General features: G+C 49.3%; 1 protein-coding gene across 1 annotated transcript in view; it reads left to right on the forward strand.

Moving 5' to 3' along the window:
- Positions 1–25078, forward strand: part of TET3 (tet methylcytosine dioxygenase 3) — a 123931-nt gene that overhangs the window by 5610 nt on the left and 93243 nt on the right. Inside the window, exon 2 of the mRNA XM_011946041.1 lies at positions 11502–11558. Within this exon, the coding sequence (XP_011801431.1) occupies positions 11502–11558 (57 nt within the window). The remainder of the gene's footprint in view (positions 1–11501; positions 11559–25078) is intronic.

Below are 25078 nucleotides of genomic sequence, written 5' to 3' on the forward strand. Positions count from 1 at the left end.
CCTCAAAAAAAAAAAAAAAAGGAAACGCGTCATGAATGATAGCTTCAGGAGAAAGGTGTTGGTGGGACTAGGGAAGGACTGAGCCATCTGTGTGGCTGTATGGGCTGTTCTCTAGTGAGTGAGGGGGGGTAAAAGGCCAAGCATATTATGTGGAAAGTGGAGACATGGCACTGAAGCAGAGTCAGGAGTGTGGTCTAAGCCCTTAGAGGAGCATCAGGGAGTCCAGTGGCCAGAATGTGCTAAGCCTGTTGGAAAATGCTGATAATAATGTTTTATATAAGGTTCTAACAAGAGTGAGAAGGAAGAGGTAGGCTTACAACTTTCTAGGGATGAAGAGAGTGGACAGACACTGGATCCCTGTGGTGTCAGAAGATATAACCTGGGGAAAACAGAGCTAGCCAGTTACCTTACCTGAGTCTGAGTCATTTGCTTCTTACTGAACACCTGCAGATGTGCTCGCAGAATCACAATCTTTTTTTCTTTTTTTTTTTTTTTTTGAGACGGAGTCTGGCTCTGTCGCCCAGGCTGGAGTGCAGTGGCCAGATCTCAGCTCACTGCAAGCTCCGCCTCCCGGGTTTAGGCCATTCTCCTGCCTCAGCCTCCCGAGCAGTTGGGACTGCAGGCGCCCACCACCTCGCCCAGCTAGTTTTTTTGTATTTTTTAGTAGAGACGGGGTTTCACTGTGTTAGCCAGGATGGTCTCGATCTCCTGACCTCGTGATCTGCCCGTCTCGGCCTCCCAAAGTGCTGGGATTACAGGCTTGAGCCACTGCGCCCGGCTCTTTTCTTTTTTTTTAAGACAGCGTCTCGCTCTGTTGCCCAGGCTGGACTGCCATGGCGTGATCTTGGCTCACTGCAACCTCTACCTTCCCAGTTCAAGCGATTCTCTTGCCTCAGCCTCCTAAGTAGCTGGGATTACAGGCATGTGCCATCACACCTGGCTAATTTTTGTATTTTTAGTAGAGATAGGGTTTCACCATGTTGGCCAGGCTGGCGTTGAACTCCTGACCTCAAGTGATCTGCCCACCTTGGCCTCCCAAAGGCTGGGATTACAGGCGTGAGCCATTGCACCCGGCCCTTGTTGTTTTTTTAAATAGAGACAGGGTCTCGCTGTTTTGCCCAGGCTGGTCTTGAACTCCTGGTGAATTACAATTTTTATGGAATTGTGATGATTGAAAGAGGGCCAAAAGGCCAGAGATAGGCTAAAAGTTCAATTTCTCAAAGAGATTTTGAAAATTGTAAATATATAAGCTTAATGTCAGTTTTTGACAGTTCTAGAACAGATTGTTTAAAAGGTGTTTTGTGAAACTTCAGAAAGGCAAGTGATAAACTTTGAGAGTGCCTGTGGTTCTTTTCAAAGCAGCTGAGGCAAATGAACAGATCTAGATTTCTGTAAATAAATGATGGCATCTCCTGCCAGGTTGGACAGATGAGAAGTCCAATTTTTGACTTAAAGTCATCTTAGAGGGAGGTCACTGATATGACTGCCCTGTTCAGCCTGTCGACCATGTAGATCAGGTGTTCCACATTGGGATCACCTGGGAAATGTAACAAAACATGGTGCCCAGACCCCACTCCCAAGGGATTCTGATTTAATTGCTCCAGGGTGGACCAAACTGGTCTGGGGCTCCCATGTGTACCTAATGTGTAGTTAGCATGGAAACCCTCTGATGCAGATGAGAGACTGTGAGGTGATGGGCACCTACCTGGACTCTTCTATGGCAAATTACTCACTTGAGTCCTGGGACACCTGCATGGTCCACAGCCTCACTTCCACCTTGCTACTCAGTGGACCAACAGCATTGGCATCACCTGCAAGTTTGATAGAACTGCAGAATGTCCAGCCCTACCCCAGACCTGCTGTATTGAAATCTGCACTTTAGCCGGATCCCCAGGTGATTTGTATGTCCATGAAAGTTTGAGGAGCTGTCTACAGCATTTCTATGACCAGAAGGGCATGGGACATGGAGCAAGTGGGGCAGGGAGCGGGGGTGGTGATAAATAAGCTGTGATGAACAGGCAAAGAATTCGAAGTGCCAGCAATGGTAAAGAGCATGACCCAACCCATTTCCTGACCCTCTAAGCCGGGGAGACAAGGACCTCTTGAGATTTACTGCATGTTTCTGCTTGTTCTTCTGGTATTTGTTTCCTTCTAGTGTAGTGAGTTATCAGTAAAACCTATCAATAAAACTAATCTACAAAGTTATCAGAGAACTCGTGTATTTGTTCTGACAACAGTCAGGAAAGGGCTCTCAGAAGATGTTTGCTGCTCAGCAGCCTGATTCAGGAGGTTGGAGCTCCATGACACAGTAGCAGATAGTGGTGGTTGTGTAGAGGAGGGGGTGTGTCCATAGAATCTTAGGTCTCATGGAAGGATCTGGAAGCTTATGGAACAGAATGATGTGTGCCCTTTTCACAAGATGAGGTAGTAGGCAAGTCAGATCTGTAGGTGTGGTGGGTGGGTGGGTGGCAGTGATGATGCAGTTATTACGTTGAATGATAGAACAGGGGCTAAGGAGGTTGGGGCAGCCAAGTACAGTGAGTCCCAGTAAGACTCAATGGGATTTAATCAGGGCAAATGCAAAGGCCTGTACTTGTTTCAAAAAAGAAATGTACGAACTCTGGCTTCCTAGTAAGTAGAAAGAACTGAAACTCTAAAAAGGAATGTTGACAGTCTGTCTTGAAATCTGTCAGAGTGGTCACATGCAGGACAGCTGAAGGAAGCAGGGCTATTCAGCTGCTGATGAGTAGAGGAACACAGGCTCAGGCAAAGCGTATATGAAGAGGAGGTCAGTTCCCTCACTGGAAGGAGTATGCAGGAGTTTTATTAGTGGGTGAAAGTTATTAGACAGACTGAACCCACGTTAGAAAAAAGAATTGTGTAGCATTTATGGCTATTCCAGCACTGAGGAACTAGCCCTGAGAGGTCCTGTGTGACCAGTGCCTGCACGAGTCTGGGTGCCGCCTAGCAGGGAAGTTATAAGGATGCCCTCTGGGTTGTGGGGAAGTGGGGAGGAAGATTCGCATTTGGCAGTCTCTTGCTAAGATTATGTGAAGTATATTATCAGGTCTATTTTTGTTTTGTTTTGTTTTTGATACGGAGTCTCCCTCTGTCCTCCAGGCTGGAGTGCAGTGGTGCGATCTTGGCTCACTGCAACCTCTGCCTCCCAGGTTCGAGCAATTCTCCTGCCTCAGTCTCCTGGGTAGCTGAGATTACAGGCACGCATCACCATGCCTGGCTTATTTTGTATTTTTAGTGCAGACGGGGTTTCCCCATGTTGGCCAGGCTGGTCTCAAACTCCTGACCTCAGGTGATCCACTCGCCTTGGCCTCCCAAAGCACTGGGATTACAGGCATGAGCCACTGCGCCTGGCCTATCAGGTCTATTTTCATGTTTTGTTTTTGTTTTTGTTTTTTGTCTGTTTGTTTTGACAGAGTCTTGCTTTGTTACCCAGGCTGGAGTACAGTGGCGTGATCTCAGCTCACTGCAACCTCCACCTCATGGTTCAAGTGATTCTCCTGCCTCAGCCTCTCAAGTAGCTGGGACTGCAGGTGTACACCACCATGTCTGGCTAATTTTTGTATTTTTAATAGAGACAGGGTTTCACCATGTTGGCCAGTCTGATCTTGAACTCCTGACCTCAGGTGATCCACCCACCTTGGCCGCCCAAAGTGCTGGGATTATAGGTGTGAGCCACTGCACCCGGCCTATTTTCATGTTTTTTTAGACAACTACATGCAAGAGAGGCATCTATCTTAGACTGCAGCATTTTGGTCAACTTTTAGACTTAATCTTAGACCTAGACCTAATCTCAGACCTCTGTTGGGGTAAGGTCTGTGAACTTTTTTGAAAATTTCAGCCAAATGTTATGTGAATGTGCAGGGGTGTGTTTTCTGAGGGTCCATGGTTTTTAGCAGATTGTCAAGAGTATTCAGGACCTCCCCAGATTTAAGAAGCATGCTCTACCTGAGCCGTCTAATATAGTTGCCATCGGCCACAGATAGCTATTTAAATTTAAATTTAAATTAGTTAAGATTATATTCAGTGACTCAGTCATACTAGTCGACTTTCAAATACTCGTCAGCCACATGTGGCTAGTGGCTTGTGGCTTATGTATTAGACAGTGCAGATAGCATTTCTGCCATCACAGGAGGTTCTATAGGACAGTGCTGGGAGCCAGCCTTAGAGTGACCCTATGTGGTCCCTGAACCCTCACCAAGGGTTCTTTTTAGGTTGGGGAAATAGCTTCTGAATTGGCAGCTCTCAGGGTTTGGGATCCCAGCCTCCACCCCAAAGTAAGTGGTGAGGTCTCTGGACAGTACTTTCCTGGGTTTTAACCCACCGCACAGTCCACTGCTTCTCCTTGAAGGCACGGCCATGCTTTACTTGTCTGCTATGGGAGAGCACAGGGACAGGAGTGAGGTGGTGTGCACTACCCAGAGGCTGTCTGGATTCCTAGTGGGGAAAATGGCTCCTCCCCACCTACAGTCTTGGTCAGCAGCCCCACTGAGCTGTGTTCATGTTGACTTCCAGCTCCAAACTTATCTCCTGAGTCCTGCCAGAGTTTTCCTCTCTGTCGTGGGTTTTCTTGTTCTGGAAAGGACAATGTGGTGACTGGGTGGGCCAGAAGACCAGGTCCAGGGTCTCAGGAGTTGTCACTAATTTTCCACTCCATTTCCCTTCACTTCTTTACAGCTCCTTTTTGGAATGAGGGGACGATGCTCAGGAAGAGAGGAGATATTGGAAAGGAAAGAGACCCCTTTGTCTTCCTTTTGAGCCCTGCTGCAGCCTGGCTGGCTGTTTCTGGGAGAGCCCTTTAGAGTTGCTGTGGGCGTCTGCCTCTGTCTGTGCAGGGCATAGGCACTGCACAGTTGCCACACCCAGGGTGGACACATCCCTTGGTGGCCTTGTCTCCTGTCATTTGCATAGGAAATCACTAAGATTATTATTTTTTTCATTTTGAGACAAGAGTCTCGCTCTGTCCCCCAGGCTGGAGTACAGTGGCATGACCTTGGCTCACTGCTACCTCCAATCCTGGATTTGAGCGATTCTTGTGCCTTAGCCTCCCAAGTAGCTGGGATTACAGGCAGGCACCACCACACCTGACTAATTTTTGTATTTTTAGTAGAGACAGGGTTTCGCCATGTTGGCCAGGCTGATGTTGAACTCCTGGACCTCAGGTGATCTGCCTGCCTCGGCCTCCCAAAGTGCTGGGATTACAGGCGTGAGCCACCATGACTGGCTGGATAACCTAAGTTTTTGTTAACTACTGAGGGAAGGGTCAAAAAGAAGGCTGGCAGCCCATTGTAAGATCACTGGCTGGCCTTCGGGTGGCCACAGGTATGGGGGTTTGTTGCCTGCTTGCTTCAGGTAGCACAAGTATGCAGCTGGGGCACTGTTGATGGCCGTTCCTGCACTGCTGGCTGTGACTTGTATGAATTCTAGCTCTGTTGTGTCCTACCTCTACCGTACCTAACGAGGGTGTTAGTGGACAAAATAAGGCACCTCTCACTGCTGCTAGAGCAGGAATTCTAGATTCTCAGAATGGATGGGGAGTTGCATTGGATGGAATTATTTGGTGGTATTGACCAGACTGTGGGTCCCCCATGCCTCCTGCCCCTCCTAATTACTGCTGGTTCGGGAAAGTCTCAGGAAAGGAGTACGGAGATGCTGGGTCAAAAAGAAGTAACAAAGTATTAGACTAGAGTCTGCTCCACTGCTGAGTTTTTCTTGTGGGGAGAACATGGGTGGCTCTCTCCTGTCCTATTTTTTATTGATTGATCTGCCCTTTAAGGTAAGCTCTGTGTGCCCCAGTTCCCTTAATGATGCTGGGAATGATCCTGGAGCTCTAGAAGAGAGAGGGACGGCAGATTCTTACTGTGAGGGCTGGGTCCCGCCTGTACTGTGTTCATGCTGCAGGATGGGGTGAGGTGCAGTGAGGGGAGAGGGGGTTGTGAGGACCAGTGGGAGAAGAGCTGGTGCCAGGAGGACAAGGAGAGAGAGAGGCCTTCCTGGTGTATCCTGGGTCCCAGGATCTACAAGGTCCCTTGTACTGGAGGCGGCCAGCCCCTCTCTCTGGTGCTGCTTCAGTTTCCCGAGGCAGGACATCATCTGCTTTGACCTACAGACAGGCAGGTGGCCCTCCTGGCCCCATTCAGCAAACCTTGGCTGGGACTAGCTGTTTGCTGGGTGCCGCACTGAGTCTGAGCGGTAAGTAAAGGGAGGCACATTAACTCTGTCTGTCCTTAATGATCTTGCCGTCTGGGGAGGGAGACAAGCATGAAAACAAATAATTACAGTACATTCTGATAGGGCTAAAAGGGAGGGATGCCTTGAGGGCAGAGACTGGCCTTAGTCACCTTTGGGCCCATAGAGCCCAGCCAGGAAGGGAAAGGACATGTCTTGAGAGTATAGTGACATGTGAAGGATGAGGAGGAGAAGGTCTTCCAGAAGGGGGAAGCACCTCCCCGATCTTGCAGTGTGTAGAGATGCTACCTGATGCTGGCGGCAGGGGTGTGGAAGGATGAGGACAGATTGCTGGGTACCGCCTGAGGATCCTAGAGGTGGAAAGTTAGATGCTTTGTGTTAATTCCTCTTGAAAGTCTTCTGCTAGGGCTATACCCAGGTTTCTATCTCAGCATTCATGCCCCACCTTCTCAACAGCGCCATATAGTCGCTTGTTACCTGCTTAGGTCCTAGAACATTTGGTGGTTCAAGGCTGTTGAATTTGGGGCGAGGAGACCCTGACGAGGTTCACAGACTGTAAGACCTTTTCACAAGCATCTTGAAGGGCATGTAGGGTATAGGCAGAGTGTCACCTGCTACCTGTCAGTCTGGGAGGCCCTGGATGCATGCTGTTTGCTGGTAGGAAGCACGAAGATGGAGTTGTTGGCTGGCTCCGACTTGTTTCACTTGAGTGTTGCTGGGTGCCTTGGTTCAGTCTGGTTCTGCTGCATCTCCAAGGAGAGGAGCATCTTTTCTTCTGTTGCTGCTGCTCCTCCTCCTCCTCAGCCTCCTCCTCCCTGTGATTGTCGTTGACACAGACTTCCGCTGCCAAAGCTAATTGTGAGGCCTGATCAGTGAATGAAGGCAAAGGCAGTTCCCATGACAACCGCAAAGAGTTTCAAATATAGGGGATGATGTGTGTGTGATGGGCGGCAATTACTTGGGTGGAAATTGATGCGTGGACACCGGGGACTTCAAACATAGGCTCTGAAGGTGGAGGGGGTGTTGGGTTTTTTTTGGCAGGATCCTTTGTGTGATGGAGAGAAAAGGAGGTCACAGACTTCCCTCATAGTCAATTCCAAGTGCCTTCAGTGTGTGGAACGTAGGCATAGCCCTACAGGGGCTTTGGAGAGGCACAGCTCCAGTCATTCTGGTTGGGGATGCAGGACATACAGAGAGACAAATAACAGTACCAGGGGTGAGATAAGAAATGTTAGAAGTGCTGTTGGTTGGCAGAAGACTGGTGTAATCAGAGAAGGCTTCCTGGAGGAAGCAGGGCTTAAACTGAGCTTTGAAGTAAAGCCCTGTGAAGAGTGACCTCATTCAGGACACAGCCATGGTGAGAGAGGATGAGAAGCCTGTCTCTCTCTACCCTCTACCAGCTCTAGAAGAGGTAGGTGGATATGAAAATCATAGAGCAACACAGAGCAGCCTTGGCTGTGCTGCTGCAAGTGAAGGGGTGGCAAGAACCCTGTGCATTCATTTTCTGGCTGTGTGACCTTGGGCAAGGTACTTAGCCTCTCTGTATCCCAATTCTTCATCTGTAAAATGGGCACAAATATTTCCTGTCTCATTGGTTTGTTTAGAGAGTTAAGTAAGATGTACAGTATATCATGCTGTAGGTATGGGGCCTGACATGGGGTTGGTGCTTGGTTGATTTCTTGTAAATCCCCCCAAGAATGTGTCTGGTCGTGTCTGTGTTTCTTGATCTTTGAATATCTGTGTGGAATCCAGCCTGTGGGTATCCATTTTGTGTGTTCTGGAAGTGAGTAAATCCATTCACCTCTCCAGTGGGGAGGGCTGTGGCTCCATTCCTCCTGCTGGGAGTACAGTAGGGTCTGGGGGTTGTGACAGAAGGTGTGGAGGGGAGGGACCCTTGGCCCCCAAGCAGAGGGGTTCTAAGTACCTGTGAGTGGTCACTGTAAAGTACAAAATTTAGAAAAGAGGGCAGATAGAGATGGGAGGAGGATCAAGAGGGGAGTGGAGAACATACCGGCTGGAGGCAGAGTAGCCCTGGCATGCACCTCTGTGACTCCCTTGAGCCCAGGCATTCCACGAGCCTCAGAAGAGGGAATGAGGCCAGGGTGAGATGGGGTTGGGAGCAGGTGGACTGCCTGGGGGACTATGGGCTCCTCTTCTGGGCTGCTTCTCTGGTGTAGCTGACAGCTGCTGGAGGGCAGGGTGGGGACCTGTGTTTGGGGTAGGACTGAATTACACAGGGAAGTGAGTGGAGCCAGGAGTTGGGGTGGGAACTGGGCTCTGTGGCTCCTTCAGGCTGCTGAGGAAGATAGGTGCTGGTTGAGCAAGTCTGGGAGGAGATCACAGTTCAGTTCTGGCAGGTCCTGCCCTCCCAGGACAGCAGGTGTCCCTCAGAACCTTGAGGACCTCAGGGAGAAGACTGACCAGGAGAGGGGCCTCCACATCTCAGTGCCCAGCCCCCCCCTGCCTCTCCACCCTCCTTGTGTAGAAACTTGGCTCAGCACATTCCAGCTCTGTACAGAGCCTACGAAAGTAGGGAAGACAGGGCCCCCGCCCACGTGGGAGGACTGCCGTGTAAATAAATAACTACGCTTCATTGTGACTGGTGCCCTGGAAGAAGCAGTACACTGCTCTGTCAGTACCTGCGAGGAGCGGATGATGCTCATGGGAGCTTGGTGATCTGAGAAACTGGCAGGGGGAGGCAATGTTTAAACTAAGTCTTGTACCACATTAGCTTGCCAGGTCGGGGGAGGTGGAGAGGGATCCAGGCAGAAAGAGCAGCACCGGGAAGTCTTTGAGGCATGAAAACATTACTAGATCCATAGCTTAAAGGGAAGTGATTGGGTTCAAGTGACCTCGGTCTTCTTTGTATCTCCTTGGGGTTGGCAGAGGCGGACAGAACTTAGAGAATTGGAAAGAGAAGGACCTAGATTTGAATTCCAGCCTACCACTCACCAGCTGTGTTGACAGGCAAGTTAACATCGCGAAGTCCTTCCATTGCCCTGTTAGAGATGAGGTTGTATGTGGGGTAAGTCAAATGAGGATGATCCTACAACATGGTTGGCACAGGGCCTGGCATGTAGCAGGGGCTTGATAAACTGTGGCAGCCGCTGCAGCAATCTACTAGTTGTTACTGTCCAAGCAGTGTTTGTCTCTCCTATCCAGCAGCAGACTGTATGGGGGATAGGTGTGAGGGCAGTTTTGGGGACCAGGATAAAGGAGGGACTCCACTTGGCCTGGTCATTGTCAAAGTTGAGGGGCACAGAAACCCATTGTTCCACCTGACCCATGCTCAGGACACTGTTCCTTGCCATGCCTTGCCACCTGCCTCCCTCCCTGCCCTGGGAGGAGCCCAGGAGGGCTGCCCTTTGTTCACAGGGGGAGGCAGATTTGGGCCCTGATGCCTCCTGGAGTCTCCTCACTGGAGGCCAGGTTTCCTGTCTCTCCACAGGCAGCCCATCCTGTTCTGAGTACCCGCTTTGGGCCCCTGGGGAGGGGACAGCAATTAGGCATCTGTGGTGTAGTGGGTAGGAGAGCGAATCACTGGGTCAGGGGATCTCAAACATCCTATCTCATCCTGTGAGTCACTTCTCCCTGGCCTCAGCTTATTCATCTGTGAGAATGAGAAGGAGCACCCAGTGAGCTCTTCCAGAAATTGATTCACCTGCAGTGAATCCTCACAACTGGATGAGGTAGCTGCTATTTCTAGTTTGGTTTTATAAGATGAGCAAAGAGTCTATGAGAGGTAAGTTACAACTAGCTAGTGATGGAGCCTGGAGTTTGTGGGTACCGAAGTGTGTAGAAGTCACTTCCTGGGAGGTAGAAACTCTGGCGTGTTCAGCTACAGGGAGGGACTGGGGTAGGGAATGATGTGCCCTGGGTGGCCCAGGAAGTAAATCCAGGAGTGGATTGCAGGGCCCAACTCTCCCTTCTCTGTTCTTTCTCATCCTGCCCTCTTTTCAGTCTCCTGATGCAGCTTTCAAAGGCTGAGTCTGGAAACTGGAAGGCCAGAGCTCTTGGGGTCTCGGCTACCTCCCCTCCTCTGCCTTTCCCAGAGATGAGAAGCCCTGAGGTCTGGGGACCCTTGGGATCCTCCAAGAGTGGAGAACCCATGGTGGGTTGTTGGTGGGGAGGCTGTCTTGGATGGGTATGTTCTGGCGGGGCTGGGGGGTGATCCTAGAGTGAGGTGTGGGTGTTTGTGTGTGTGGAGGAGGGCAGGGTTGACACAGGAGGTGTGGGCTCCGAGGAGCCTGTTTTCTGAGGTGGGCGCTGGAGCAGGGAGGAGCAGAGAGCTGCATAGCTGTTAAGAGTATGGTCTTCAGAGCTGACAGACCTGGCTCAGAGTCCCGGCTCTACTGTTTCCTGGCTGCGTCACCTTGGGTAAGTTGTTTCAGTTATTTTATCTCCTCATCTGCAGAATGGAGTAAAGGTTCGTGCTGCCTGGACTTTTTCTTCTTTTTTGAGGATGAAGGGCTATTGCACCTCATGCCCTTGTGACAGGGCCCGGTGCCGTCCTAGCTTCTGCCAGGATGATGCTGGGTTAGATAGTGGGTAAACGGGAATCCCCCCAGCGTCTGCTCCGCTCCGCCCGGAGGCGCAGTCTGTCATCTTTGATCCTGGAGGCGCAGAGGATGCCTTCTGGGTATTACCTTCAGGGTCCCCGCGGGAGGAGGCCGGGGGTGCCCTGGGATGCCCCAGCCTGCCGGGGAGCGGCACGGCGGGCCTGGGAAGCAGCCAGCGCGGCTCAGCAGCACCCTCAGAAGCGCCCCCGCCTCCCGGCTGGGCAGGTCCGCCGGGCGGGGGCAGGGCCGGCCGCGGGGATTGGCTAGCGAGCGCGCCGCCCCCTCGCACACCAGCCCGGCGGCGGGGAGGGGAGCGCAGCCGGCAGCTGGCCGCCGCCTCCTCTGCAGTGCCTCCCTCCGCGCGCTCCCTCCGGCGGGGATAATGGGAGGCCCGCCGGCCGATGCACCAGAGGAGGCCGGCCGAGGTAGAGCGCGCGGGGCCGGGGATGGCCGGGCAGACGCGGGCCGGGGGTCGCCGTCCTCTCGGATCTTGGGGGGATTCTCAGAGGAGAAATGAAAACAAAAACACACTGGAAGGCGGAGGAGCCCGTCTGCCGTGATCCGGACGGCAGCTGGAGGCAGGAAGACGGTCCCCGATAGCCTTTCTTTCGCAGGCTGCATCCCCTCCCGTTCGCCTCCTTCCCCTCCGGCCGGGCTTGGGGGGCTGTAGCAGGAGGACTTTGCTGCCTTCCCGGTACCCGCCTGGCTCACACGTTCCTCTGGCTTCTTTTGCAGGTGGAAATAAAGGCTGGTGAAGGAGCCGGGCCGTGGGGACAAGGAGCGGCTGTCAAGGTACCTTGTGTGTGTGTGCGTGCGTGTGTGTGCGTGTGTGTGGTGGCGGTGAAGTGTTTGACCGGATTGGATAAAAATAAAGGGTCTCCTCTGGTGATCCCTTAATCTCCCACTGTGTGTGTAGCAGCAGCTGAGGGGGAGGGGCGGCGGGGGTGTGGGCGGCCAATGAATTCTCAGGCCTGTGTGGGTTTTGTTTGGATTCTTTTTGCTTTCTCAGCTGGATGGTTTTGGGTGCAGTTGGGGTTTGGTTTGTTGAACTGTTTTTTTTGTTTTGTTTTGTTTTGTTTTTAAGACATGCAGCCCACTCCTTACCCCTGCCTCTGGAAATCTCTCGAGAATGTCCCTAGCACTGTTGGTTTGCATCCAATCTGCAGAAATCCCGGGAGGGGGGGAAGTGTTGGGGGGGGGCGTAAGAGGGAGGGAGAATTGCGCTCCTGAGTCTGAAGCTGATAGGGTGTCATTAGTCATGCTGCTGTCACCATGGAGATGGCTGGAGAGGAGAGGAGGTGGTGGGGGTGAGGATATTTTGGGTAGGGTGGGGGCTGATGCAACATCATGACTGAGAATCCGGCGGGCGTCTGCTGTTACTCTGTGTGACTTAGTGTCTAGGGGACTGGGAAGAGAGTGTTCCCAGGTGCGTGGGAAGCAGAGAAGGGGGCACTGAGCTTCTCCTTGTGGTTGTCTGGCGGGGGTGGGGAGCTGGGGTATTTGGGGCAGGGGAGGGGAGAATCCATTGGAGTATCAGCCATTACTAGGAAATCACAGATACTCCTCCCAGGTTGGCATGGATCCGATCAGTAGGTTTCCTTGAGCTTGTCCCCCTTTTCAGGGCTAAGGAGCCACTGTGAGTTTGGGATTACTCAGCAGTATCCTCTGCTGGCCCAGGGCGGAGAAAACAGATTGGGAGGTGGCTCTGTGTGGCTGCCTCGCAAGTCCAAGAGCAGAGAGGCTGGAAGGGAGCATGGGGGAGGTGGGCAGGGTCAGGGCTTATGGGACTCTTCCTAGCGGAGAGGAAGCGTGTTCCTGCCCCTGCCTCAGCCCACCTGCCCCCTCAGCCGCAGGAGTCTTCAGGGAGCTGGGGATCTTGGTTGCTTGGGTAGCAGGTGGGTGAGCTGTGAGTGTCCCCAGATGCCCTTAGTTTCTTCCCTGGAAATTCTCTTCCCGCCCCCTGGGAAAGCTGTGGGAAGCTCCATGGAGGTGCTGGGAGTGGCATCCTGCCACCTCACTGACTGGATAGGGATCCTGGTAGGGAGAGGCTCTGCTTCCCACGTGGGGGATATGGGCTTCTGGGCAAAGCTGCAGGGTGTATCAGGAGGGCCTGGATAGTTCTCTGGCTTTGTCCCAAGGAACTTGAGGCAAGGAAGTGCTTGGGGAAAGGTGTGAATTTTGCTTCTAGAGCAGCTTCTGGGAAGGAGAAGAGCCAGGGGGCATCGGCTCCCCTGTCTAGTGGGTGTGCTTTGGTGAGACTGGGAGTAGTGGATGATCACCTGGGATGAGGTGGTGGGAGGTCTGGAGGTGACAGAGGGCAATTGATATGGGTGATACTGTGGGTGGGGAGGAGAGAGCTGAGCTCACCTCAAGCTGGCTCTCACTACACACTCTTTTGTACACTCTTCTCCGGAGCAGAACCCCCAGGTTCCACCTCTGCTTCCTCCCCTTGCCTCCTGCTGCTGCCTGGAGGAGTTGTAATCACCTCATGTGCTGTTGGAGGGGTGTGGGCACAGAGATCATAGAGTAGACCTGCTCTGTCTCCCAGCCTGGGGAAAGCAGGCCAAGGGGATGAGGACAGATGGACTCAGGGAGGGGGCAGGCCCCTCCCTCCTCTGTATCTCCAGCCTTGTCAGCCTAGAGCTTCCTGCTTTGCTGGGAGAAAGGACGGGCTGGCAGGTTTGTTTACTCCCGAAAGCACCCCCTTCCGCTGTAGTGATGGCTCTCCCTGGCAGACCCGCTTCTCTTCAGCTCTTTCCAAGTGTGTTCTCCGTGCCTCCCTGCCTGCTGGCCCCAGATGGAGGCTGGTTTTCCGCAGTCCTGCTGGAAGCTCCCAGCCTAATACCCCAGCCCTCAGTGTTGTGGACGTGTGGCAAGGGCTACTTGAAAATCCAAAGGAAGCCTTCCTAACAAGTCTTCCTCCTTCCCCCTTCTCAGAGTAGGGCCTGAGCCAGCTGAGTTTTTAAAACTCTGAGGTTGTATCTATGCTTGTTTTTATTGTTCAGTTGTCTGAGAATCATATGCAGCTCAGGCACTGCCAACAAACACTGGGGTCTGAGTCTTCTGTCCCTGGTGCCACCTTCACACATAGAGTTTCCTTGGGTGGCTAGTTGGCTGCAGTGTCCCATATACCCAGGGTGAGGCAGTTTTGCCAGAGGCGCTCCCATTTTCAGGTCGTGGTGTAAGATGGATATGTCTGATGGGTGAGCTCATCTTGGTCTGGTGTGAGATCAGACCAAGACTCTGGGACACAGGACAAAGGGGGTGTCACCAGCTATGTTCCCATGAGGTGGGTGCTGGTTGAGGAAGCTCCATGGGAGAATGGTATCTAGTAGCTAGTGGGAATAGACACGTATACTGTGTGCTAAGTCCTGCCAGGGTTTCAAGAATACCTATGATGTGTGTATGAGTCCACATAGTGCCTAGCACAGGCACAGAGTTGAGCTTGGTAAATGCAAGTTGACGTTTTATTGTTTGGTGCATTACGTGTCTACCCATGATATCTCAAGGAACATGCTATAGCAGACACTGTTGCTGCCACCTCCTCGTTGGCAGCCTGGAGAGGAGTGAGTGTCCAGTGCCGAGAACACCGGGCCGCCCTGCTTTCAAGGCTCCCACACGGCTCCCACACTCTGCCCCATGGGAACCCTTGACTGGCTGAGGATGTCTGGAAACTATTTTGGGATTGTGCCCAGGATCTCTGCCTTCTGTCTCTCCTTTTGACCACTGCAAAAAGTTCCCTGTTCTCAAGGACCTGTGATCCTTGACTTTCTATACACTGTGGGTCCTTCCTATTAGTTTTTTCTTCCCTGCTCTTCCTACTTCCAGCCACTTCTCTCTCGGGTGTGTTTATAAGCAGCAGCCAGCTTGGGGAGATATGGAAGCAGGTGAGCATGTCAAGCTAGAGAAGCGAAGGAACTAAGCAAGAGATTTCCACAGTTGAATTTGAGGATGGAGAGAAAGAGGGGGCTTTCCCCATCCTTGATAAGAACTGGAGTTAGAGTCCAGAGCTCAGCTCCATCTCCCTTGGTGACCCTCAGCCTTTTTGAATGTCATGGGAGAGGGAGAGAGCCTTGTATGATATACACATGAGTGAGCTGAAGGGAGAGCCTTCCTGTCCACGGTGGTGCAGGAGCCCTGGAGCTGCCCTCAGGGACCACCGTGAGGACGACTACAGCCTTTTTGCTGGGCCTGGTGAGGAGGGGCCTGGGCACTGGGCTACCTCCAGCTGCAGATGGAGGTTTCTGCTAGAAATGGGCTTTGTGGTCTTGCCAAGTGTCCTCCCATATCCCAGAGGCTGCAGCAAATGGTTTGGCTGGATGGGGGTGGGGGCAGGGAGTATGGGAGGGACTATGGTTTGGCTCAGTTTTTGGGTCTCCCAATCCTCTTAAGTCCTCTTTCCTACCCTTGACCTCTTGGGCTTTCGGCCTCATTTCCTCTCACACCCGGGCATCTGGCAGTTAGCTGAGGACTCCCCCTTGTTCTCAGTGTCTCTATAGCTTCGGAGAAGGAGCTAGATTAGGAAGCCTTTAGGCAAATAGGAGGCAGGGAAAGCTTGGAGGATTAAAATCTGTAGATTATTGTACTCTCTAGGACTATTATCCCCATCCCTATGTATTTTCTCCCCCTTTCTTCTTACCTTTGTCTTTCAACATCCACCAAACATTTATCATTTTCTAGGTACAGTATTAGGTCCTGAAAAATAAGAGAAATCATTATTATTTGATCTTATGAAACCATTGGAAGAGACATTGACTGAACTATTACCTAAAATTATAACTCTTGAGTGGAAAAGCCAGCACTGGCAGCTTTTGTGTGTTATATATTGAATGCTTTTGACTTAAGCGTTGTGTTTGGGGCTGTGAACTTGCACATGGCAGACAGAATCCTCACCCCAGATGCACCCAGCACTTTACATTTGCTTTCTCTCTGGCTCAGAAAACCTCAAGGGACTTTGAAGGAAGATTCAACATGCCAAGTTTGTTTTCAATAAGTCAGTGTTTCCGGGACCTAGCAATGACAGAGGAGGGCAGTGGGGTCAGAAATGGACTAGCTGGGAAGGGTGCTTAGTTTTGAAAGGCACATGTTGGTGTTAGATGTTTTGGATTTGAGATTCCGAAAGCTGGATGGAAATACTGTGCCTGAGCAATCTACCATGAAGCTGAAATTACCTTTGACTCATTTAGAGTGTGGGTCCCCTTACTGCTTCAGGGACTTCAGTGAGGTCCACTGACTGAGAGGAGGAGGGTGAGAAGTGCGGTTGTTAGTTTCCTTTCACCCTGTTTTCTACGCTACTCCTACTCTTGGGTTCTGTCATTAGCCATGGGGAGAAAGTCACTTACTGCCTTTGGACTTCAGCTTTCTGGGTAAAGTAAGGGGGTTGCTTTCCAAAGTTAAGTTTTTCTCAGACTAAATCTGGGGAAGGACCAGTTTTTGTGTTTTTGTTTTTTTTTTTTTCAGTGTTTGCAAAAGATTGCAAAACCAAAACACGGTCTCACTTACTTTGTACAGTGAGTTTGCAGCTGCTGCACGTGTGGCCCAGCACCATCCAAAGTGGTCTGTGAGACACTCAGTGAGGCGAGCCAAGTGATCATGCCCTTGGATGTCGTGATAGCTTTAAATTGCTATAAAGGTTCCTAAAGGCTTCCTCTTGGTTCCTGTATTTATGTTGTGGTGGATTGGTGTTAAGCAGCTTACGGGCCATATCCTGAATAGCACTGCTTTTGAACTTTTTTCTGGGAGAGCATAGGGTCTCTGTTTTGATGCCTCCCCACCCCTTCTGGACATGAGTTTTCCACTCTTCTCTACCCTCCATCTTGGGGACAAAGCCTCCGCTTGAAAGAGTAGAGATCTTTTTGTCCCAGAAGTTCTCTGAGTACCCCAAAAGATTTACTTGCATCTCAGCTTTTGTAGATAAGGATGGCTCCTGCCTTCTCTTTCACTTCTGCAAGTCTGGGAGTCTGATGGAGGCTCCTCAGAGCCCTTGGAGCCCCTGAAATGGCAGGACTGTATGTGTGTGAATTGTATGCCTTGGAAGAAGAGAACAGTTGGGGAGGAGGCCAAGTCTCTTGTAGATGCTGGTGTAGACTTGGACTCTGCAGGAGACTAAAGCTCCATTGCCACAGGCAGGGGGGCACCTTGAATTTTGAGCTTTTTCCATGCAGTGGCTCTTAATAACCTAGAGGTATACCCTTTTTCCTCTGGGGGTTGATTGCAAATTCTACCCTGATTTCTGTAAATACAGACATGTTAATATTTCTGACAGTATGAGTTTGACCATCATCCCCCTACTTTCTCTTGCTGAGGATCTATGGCCTTTTTATTTGAGATGCTAAAGATCAGACAAAAAGTAAAAATGACTAACTTTCTTCTGTTCTGGCTGCCTTAGCTAGAGGAGAGTAGGAAGGGAGGGGTAGGGGGGAGGTAACAGTATCTTGCCACAGAAATATTCCTTAAGAGGCAAACATTCCAAGGATAGGAAGATTAGGGTCTAAAGAAATCCTGGTTACCTCTGTGGCCTGGAACTCTTACGCCCTTGGTGCTTAAGTAATTGGATTTCTCAACCCCGCCTCCAGGCATTTTTCCCCATGTAATCCTAACCTCATGGGCTTTGCAAAGGAAACAAAGGCATTGAAAGGGTTTGCAACTTGTCCCTGACACTGAGCTCCTGAGCTGTGAGCCCTGCCGACTGAGTTTTCCTCCTTTGCCTCGTCTGCAGCATCCACCATCTCTCTCAAAATCCTTGGCCCCAGGAGTCTGTTTTTCTAGCCTGCAGGCCTTGGTTCCTAGCCCTGCTAAGCAGATGGAATTTACAGAAAGAGCCATTTCCTGCCAGTCCACCTTCCTGTACCTCGGGGAGGTTCCATCTCTGACTCCTGCTGGCCACTCTGCAGATGGGGAAGAGCCAGGGGAGGCTGGTAACTCCTGTAGGAGGCAGAGAGAGGCCCTGGAAGGGATTCTGAGCTTAGAATCCTGCCTGGATCCAAAGATCAACTTTCCCTGATGCATCTTCTCCCTTGAGTGTGACTCTTTGGCCAAGTCATTCCTCTGATGGCTTGAATAGGTTCAGGCTGGGGTACAGAGGGCTGTCTCTACTGTATCCGGTCCTGCTGGACCCAGAGAAAGGAGACTGTGCCTTCACCACATGGATCATTGTTGCTTTACACCCTAGTTCTAGGGCAGGAATACAGAAATGGGTTTTCAGGGGAGCCCTGGAGGTGGTGTCCAAGAGATGTCCACCATATTTTTCCTGGCACTGGGGATCTGTCTGCTGCTGTCTTCTCCATCCTAGGACACTCTTCATGGCTTCAGTCCATCCCTAGTCCTGCCCCTTGTGCTTTGATCTCAGCTCTGAGTCCTAGACTGAACAGAGAGGGCCTCTAAGGACATGCTTGGTGAAGCATGTGCCCAGGGCTCTATGTCAATCATCCAGGGAATGTGTAAGATGCCAGGGTAGCTGTCTGATAGAGTCAAACCCATGGGCTCCTGCTGCATAGTTAGGTAGAGTGGGCTCAAGATGAGGGTGGCATAGAGCCTCAGGTATGAGGGCTGGAAGCTCTGGACAGGTGGGCCATGTGGCATCCCCCTCTTCACTAGCCCTGCCACTTGTCCCTGAGTCAGGTGCTACCTGATGGTTGAGCTGTATGGGGACCTTGGCCCTGTGGCCTTTCCTCCCACTGTTATTTCTCCTTGGTTTCCTGTTTTCCAGCTGCGGGTTCCCAGAGGCGTCATTTGGACCCTGGGTAGTAGTTAGGGCTGAGCTCTGGGGTTGTGTGGTTGGAGCGGCGTGTGTCTTAGGGCTGTACTGGCAAGTGGGCCAAAGCAGTCTGAACACCCTGGCTAGGAGCCAGAAGCTGGGGCTCCGTGTCCAACCCGGGAAGCCTGGGAAGCTCCTCCCCGTCACCTTCCAGATTCTGCCGCCTCCATGTGGGGGGCGTTGCTCCCTGCTGGGTCTTTGCCAGAGGTCTGGGGAAGCCGGATGTGGAGGAGGACCTGGGTGGGTGCCAGAGCACTTCATCCCTAAACTCACCTCACCTAACTGCGCCCACCCCCACAGCCACCACCGGGACAGGCAGGGCTATGCTTCAACTTGCCAAGAGTGTTTCCAGGGGCCGGTCCCTCTGGTTCAACGAGTTTGGTCGTTCTCAACACCAACTGCATATTAGAATCATCTGAGGAGATTTCAGAAAAGAAACTATCAATGCCTGGGCCCCAGCCCCCGAGAGTCTGCTGTTATTGGGAGTCTGCTGTTGTTGGTCCCAAGTGGAACCTGGGCCCCAGCATTTTTCAGAGCTCCCCAGGTAATTTGAATGTGCAGTCAGATTTGAGAGCAGCTGCCGTATCTAGTTTGGGTCTCCCTGTCTCTCCCATATCCCTGGGTTGCCCCAGAAATTTTTTCTCATTTGTTGATACTTTTAATGATAATCAATACAGAGTTTGCAAAAGTGAAGACCGATATGTCAGACAAAATACTGGATTCAGTGTTCTGTTCCATGAGACTGTTCCATGAGTTCATAGTTACTAAAACCAGAACTTAAGCGGGAAACTATAGCAAATGATAGAAACTGAATTTTCTCCTCAGTTTTTAATTTTTACAAACTTTTAAGGCCAGGTGTGATGGCTCATGTCTGTAATCCCAGCACTTTGGGAGACTGAGGTGGCCGGATCACGAGGTCAGGAGTGGAAAACCAGCCTGGCCAACATGGAGAAACCCCTTCTCTACTAAAAATTAGCTGAGCGCGGTGGTGGGTGCCTGTAATCCCAGCTACTCAGGAGACTGAGGCAGGAGAATCTCTTGAACCCGGGAGGTGGAGGTTGCAGTGAGCCAAGATCGCGCCACTGCACTCCAGCCTGGGTGACGGAGAGATACTCTGTCTCAAAGAAAAAAAAACCAACCAAACAAAAAACACTTTAAAAATTGAAGTATAGTATACACACAGAAAGGCACATACTGTGTATAGTTTGGTGAATTTTCAGAGTAAATGCCTGCGTAATCAGCACCTGAATCAAGAAGCAAGTACCCTCGCCCCATTCCCATTGCCCAGAATTTCTATGGCATTTGGACAAAGGTCAGGCCAGGCCATAGTACAGTAGTACGTGCTGGCTTTGGGCCTGGAGGGCTTCAGCTTGGCCTCCACTGGAATACCTTTAAATACTTTTCACACCTATGTGGGTGCTCCTGAAACTGGGTTCTCCCTGTGATAGAGCACAGGGTAGGGGCACCCTTCTAGCCCCTCCCTAGTGTCACTGTCTCCCTTATCACCTTTAGTTTCTTTTCCACCTGGGCCTTAGGTGTCCCAGTCCCCTATCTTCGGTGAATCCAAAAATCCATATCATTTTTTTGGCCTCGTATTCTCTTTTTTGATTATGTAAGTAATACATATTCTTTGGAAAAATTGGAAAATAGAAATAGGGCTGCGTGTGGTGGCTCATGCCATAATCCCAGCACTTTGGGAGGCCAAAGTGGGAGGATCACTTGAGGTCAGGAGTTTGAGATCAGCCTGGGTGACATAGCGAGACCCTCGTCTCTACCAAAAGGAAAAAAAAAAAAATAGGGAGCAAAAGAGAGGACTTTGTCCATAATTTCACAGTCCAGTTAGTCATTTTTGTTTGTTTGTTTTTTGGTTTTTTTTGTGAGACAGGGTCTGGCCCTGCCACCCAGGCTGGAGTGCAGTGGCTCGATCTCGGCTCACTGCAGCCTCCACTTCCCAGGCTCAGGCCATCCTCCTGCCTCAGCCTCCTGAGTAGCTAGGACTATAGGCACATGCCACTAGGCCCAGCTAATTTTTGTATTTTTTGTAGAGACAGGGTTTTACCATGTTGCCCAGGCTGGTCTCGAACTCCTGAGCTCAAGGGATCCACCCTCCTTGACCTCCCAAAGTGTTAGGATTATAGGCATGAGCCACTTCCTCGGGCCCCATTAGTCATTGTTAACCGGAATATCTCTCCAGACTTTATTCTATGCATATTATATATCTGTTTAATAGTGTTTATAGAAATGGAGTCATGCTGCATTGCAGCACACTTTCCTCTATGTAATAACTAGCATTCATTTATTGAGCATTTTCCATGTGTGGGGCAGGCACACGGGGGTAAAGTTTTCATAGTTCTCTCTGAGTTCTCAGGACAGCTCTGAGGCAGGTAGTAGTAGCCCCACCTTTCAGAAAGGAAACTGAGATTCAGGCCAGGAGCTTGACCGGAGGTTGATGTTTCACAAGGGGTGAAGCTGGAATCCAAGACAGGGATATTTGACTTTAGAGCTGATGCTTGTATCTGTAGACTGCTGCCTCCCTCCTAGGACCATCTTTGCATGTTGAATTCATTTACTAAATATGTATTGAGTAGAGGACATCTTTTTCCTTAGTATTTTTTCCTTTCCACTTTAATGTGAATGATTCTAGTGTTTCATGTTTAAGTGTGGGTATTGCTGATTGTTTGAGGTCTTCTGGTTGTTGGTTTGAATTCTTCCATATCATGTTGAAGAAATGGTTTCATTACATTTTATTAAGAAGTTTTTTTCCAATTAGTAGTGGATGTTTGCTTTTGTCGTGTCTGTTTAGCATGGTTCGAAGATCAAATGGTATTTCTCCTATTGAATTGTCTTTGCATTCTTTGAATATACTATATGTGGTAATGGGGTTTTTTTTTTTGAGACAGAGTCTTGCTCTGTCGCCAGGCTGGAGTGCAATGGCATGATCTTGGCTCCCTGCAACCTCTGACTCCCTGGTTCAAGGGATTCTCTCACCTCAGCCTCCCAAGTAGCTGGGACTACAGGTGCCCGCCATCGCGCCTGGCTAATTTTTTGTATTTTTAGTAGAGATGGGGTTTCACCATGTTGGCCAGGATGGTCTCGATCTCCTGATCTTGTGATCTGCCCACCTTGGCCTCCCAAAGTGCTGGAATTACAGGTGTAAGCCACCACGCCTAACCTCATGGGGTATTTTTTTTAACATGCTGTTTGATTTGATTTATTAACATAGAAGTTTTGCATCTATATTTATGGATCAGATTGACCTGTAATTTTCCTTTTGTGTTTTTGTTTTCAGATGTTAGTATTAGAATAATAGTAACTTCATATAATGAACTGTGAAGGCTTTTTTTCTCTATTCTTTGGTATAATTTAAATAGTATTGCTTAAATAATAATTCCATTATTTTTACTGGGGCTGGGCGCGGTGGCTCACGCCTGTAATCCCAGCACTTTGGGAGGCTGAGTTGGGTGGATCACGAGGTCAGGAGATCGAGATCATCCTGGCTAACATGGTGAAACCCCATCTCTACTAAAAATACAAAAAAAATTAGCCGGGCATGGTGGTGGCGCCTGTATTCCCAGCTACTTGGGAGGCTGAGGCAGGAGAATGGCCTGAATTCAGGAGGCGGAGCTTGCAGTAAGCCGAGATCGTGCCACTGCACTCCAGCCTGGGTGACAAAGCGAGACTCCATCTCAAAAAAAAATACTAATTCCATTCTTTTTTGAGGGATGGGTCTTTGCAGCTTTCTGATCTCCCCTCTACTCCCCATAACTAATGTTATCAAATGTTTACTTTGAATTTTCCATGAAAGAGATCCTTTTCAAATTTATTAGCATGCTATGTCTACAGTTACTGCTTTTCACTTCCCTCAGTAGCTGTGATTTTTTTTTTTTAACTTTCTTTATTTCTAATATTGTATATTTTTTCTTTTTCTTCCATAGCCTTGCTGGAGTTTTATGTAATTTAAAAGCACACAGACCTGTCAGTTGTGCTGTTTTCTAAAGTATTAATTTCTACTGTAGTCTTATATAAATTGTCATCTTTTCCTTAGGTTTATTTGGTATGTCCTTTTTTTGGATTCTCAGTTGGATCCTTAGCACATTTTTTCTATTTTTTTCTTCTTTGATAGCAAATACATTTAAAATAAGACTTTTTCTAAGTTCCACTGTGGCCTGATTCTCTTGGTTTTGATATTTTATGTCTGGAGTTCTTGGAGAAATTTCGATGGTATACCCAGCATGAGAATTCCGAGCCCTGATTTAGCCTGAACACCCTTCCTCACAGTAAGGGCCCTGAGGAGAGTCCCTGCGCATGGCTCGGTGGCACAGCTAGGCAGTGCGGCACTTGGTGACTTCCTTGGGCTTGTCTCTAAACCCCCAAGTAGGGACCCTAGTAATAGCTTACCAGCTTAGCCACCAGGACCTGGGGAATTTTTATTTATTTATTTATTTATTTTTAACCCTAAGCAAAATCAGTTTGAATTTATTGCCTGGGATGAGAGCATATCCTAGGCCCAAATGGAAGTTTTGGTAGTATTTAGAAAAGCCTCATACATTAGCACCAGAAGAAATGAAGCTATATGCCAGGGTCAGTGAGAGAAGAAAAACTGAGACTTTGACCCAGAGTTGATGGCCTTGCTGAGCTGGTCTAGGCTGCAGGCTAAAGGCTTGCTCCCTGCATCTTTCGTGACTCTCTAGAAAATATGGTCCAGTTGAGATCCTTTAGTCCATGAAGAGTGTCCCAGGATGGAGAGAGCAGAAGAGAAAGCCACAGTGCCAGGAAAAATATGGTGGACATCTCTTAGACACCACCTCTTGGGCTCCACTGAAAACCTATTTCTGGATTCCTCCCTTAGAGCGCAGAGTATAGGGTAACAATGATCGTGTGGTAAAGGCACAGTCTCCCCTCTCTGGGCCCAACAGGGCCTGGTGCAGTAGGGACAGTCCTCTGTGTCCCAGTCTGAACCTGTTCAAGTCATCAGAGGAATGACTTGGCCCAAGGGTCACACCCAAGGGAGAAGGTGCAGTGCCTTCGGGGAAGATACTCTTACCCTTTGTCCTAACTCCTTGGAGAGTCATGATGGTCAGGAGAAGGGGGATGGGCAAGGAGAGGAAGAAAGGATGGACTTTTGAGTTCAACCTAGAAACCAATTGTAGTGGGTTGTTTCTTTCCAAAATGAAGAAAGTTTTGAATTTTAAATAAGAATAATATATGCCCATTTAAATAAATCAATATAGAAGTATGTAATTAGAAACTCAGAATCCCTGTTTCTTCTCCACCCTAGTAAAATCACTATTAACAATTTATATATATCTTTCCAGACTTAAAAATGAGTACATGAACTTACTGCCTTCCTGCAGTATTGTGTTTGTACCATACTTATTTTTGAGTAGTCTTTTATTTTCTCATAAATATGTTGAAGACACCTTTCCATGTCAGTATATCTGTCTTCGCCTTTTACATGACTATTGAATATTTCATTTTATGGCTGTATTATAATTTAACTTGCTTCTTATTGATGGACTTTTACAGTTCTAATTTTTTTGCAATTATAAATGATGAGATTATCAATATATTTGTATAAAGATTTTTTTGGTTACTTAAGTGTTTGTATAGAACAAAATCATACAAATGAAATTTTAATTGACATTACCAGGTTACCTTCCCCAAAGGTAATTTGATAATATCTATCAAATTTACCTTCCCACCAACACTGAGTGAGGAATTATCAGTCCTTAATTTTGCCATTTGGCTAAGTAAAATATCTCATTTTAATATTTTCTATTAGTAAAGTTGAGAATGTTTTAAAATGTTAGCCATTTTGCATTTATTCTGTGTGTTACCTGTGTCCATTACCTATTATATCCATATTACTCTTAGATTGTCCTTTTATTGATCCACAAAAGTTCTTAATGTATTATCAGTATATTAAGATACATTATCAATATTAACTTATTTAAAAAAAAATTCAGGCTGGGTGTGGTGGCTCACGCTTGTAGTCCCAGTGCTTTGGCAGGCCAAGGCAGGAGAATTGCTTGAGGCTGAGAGTTCAAGACCAGTGGGGGCAACATAGTGAGACCCCATCTCTACAAAAAATGAACTTGCTTGAGCCCAGGAGTTGGACATTACAGTGAGCTATGATCAGGCCACTGCACTCCAGCCTGGGCTACAGAGCAAGACACTGTCTCTTAAAAAAAAAAAAAAAAAAAATTCAGTGAACTGTTACTAACTCATGTATGCCAGGCACTGTGCTGTTAGGTAGGGATAAAGAAAAAAGAGTGACATGATTCCTACATGCATTATGATAAACATTATCCAGAAATAGGCCAGGCACAGTGGCTTTCACATCTGTAATCCTAGCACTTTGGGAGGCTGAGGCAGGAGGATCTCTTGAGGTCAGTGGTTCGAGAGCAGCCTGGCCAACATGGTGAAACTCTGTCTCTACTAAAAATACAAAAATTAGCCAGGCATGGTGGTGCATGCCTGTAGTTCCAGCTACTTGGGAGGCTGAGACAGGAGAATTGCTTGAGCCTGGGAGGCAGAGGTTGCAGTGATCTGAGAT

This window comes from Colobus angolensis, unplaced genomic scaffold (genome assembly GCF_000951035.1).
Source record: "Colobus angolensis palliatus isolate OR3802 unplaced genomic scaffold, Cang.pa_1.0 Scaffold249, whole genome shotgun sequence".
Lineage (NCBI taxonomy): Eukaryota > Metazoa > Chordata > Mammalia > Primates > Cercopithecidae > Colobus > Colobus angolensis.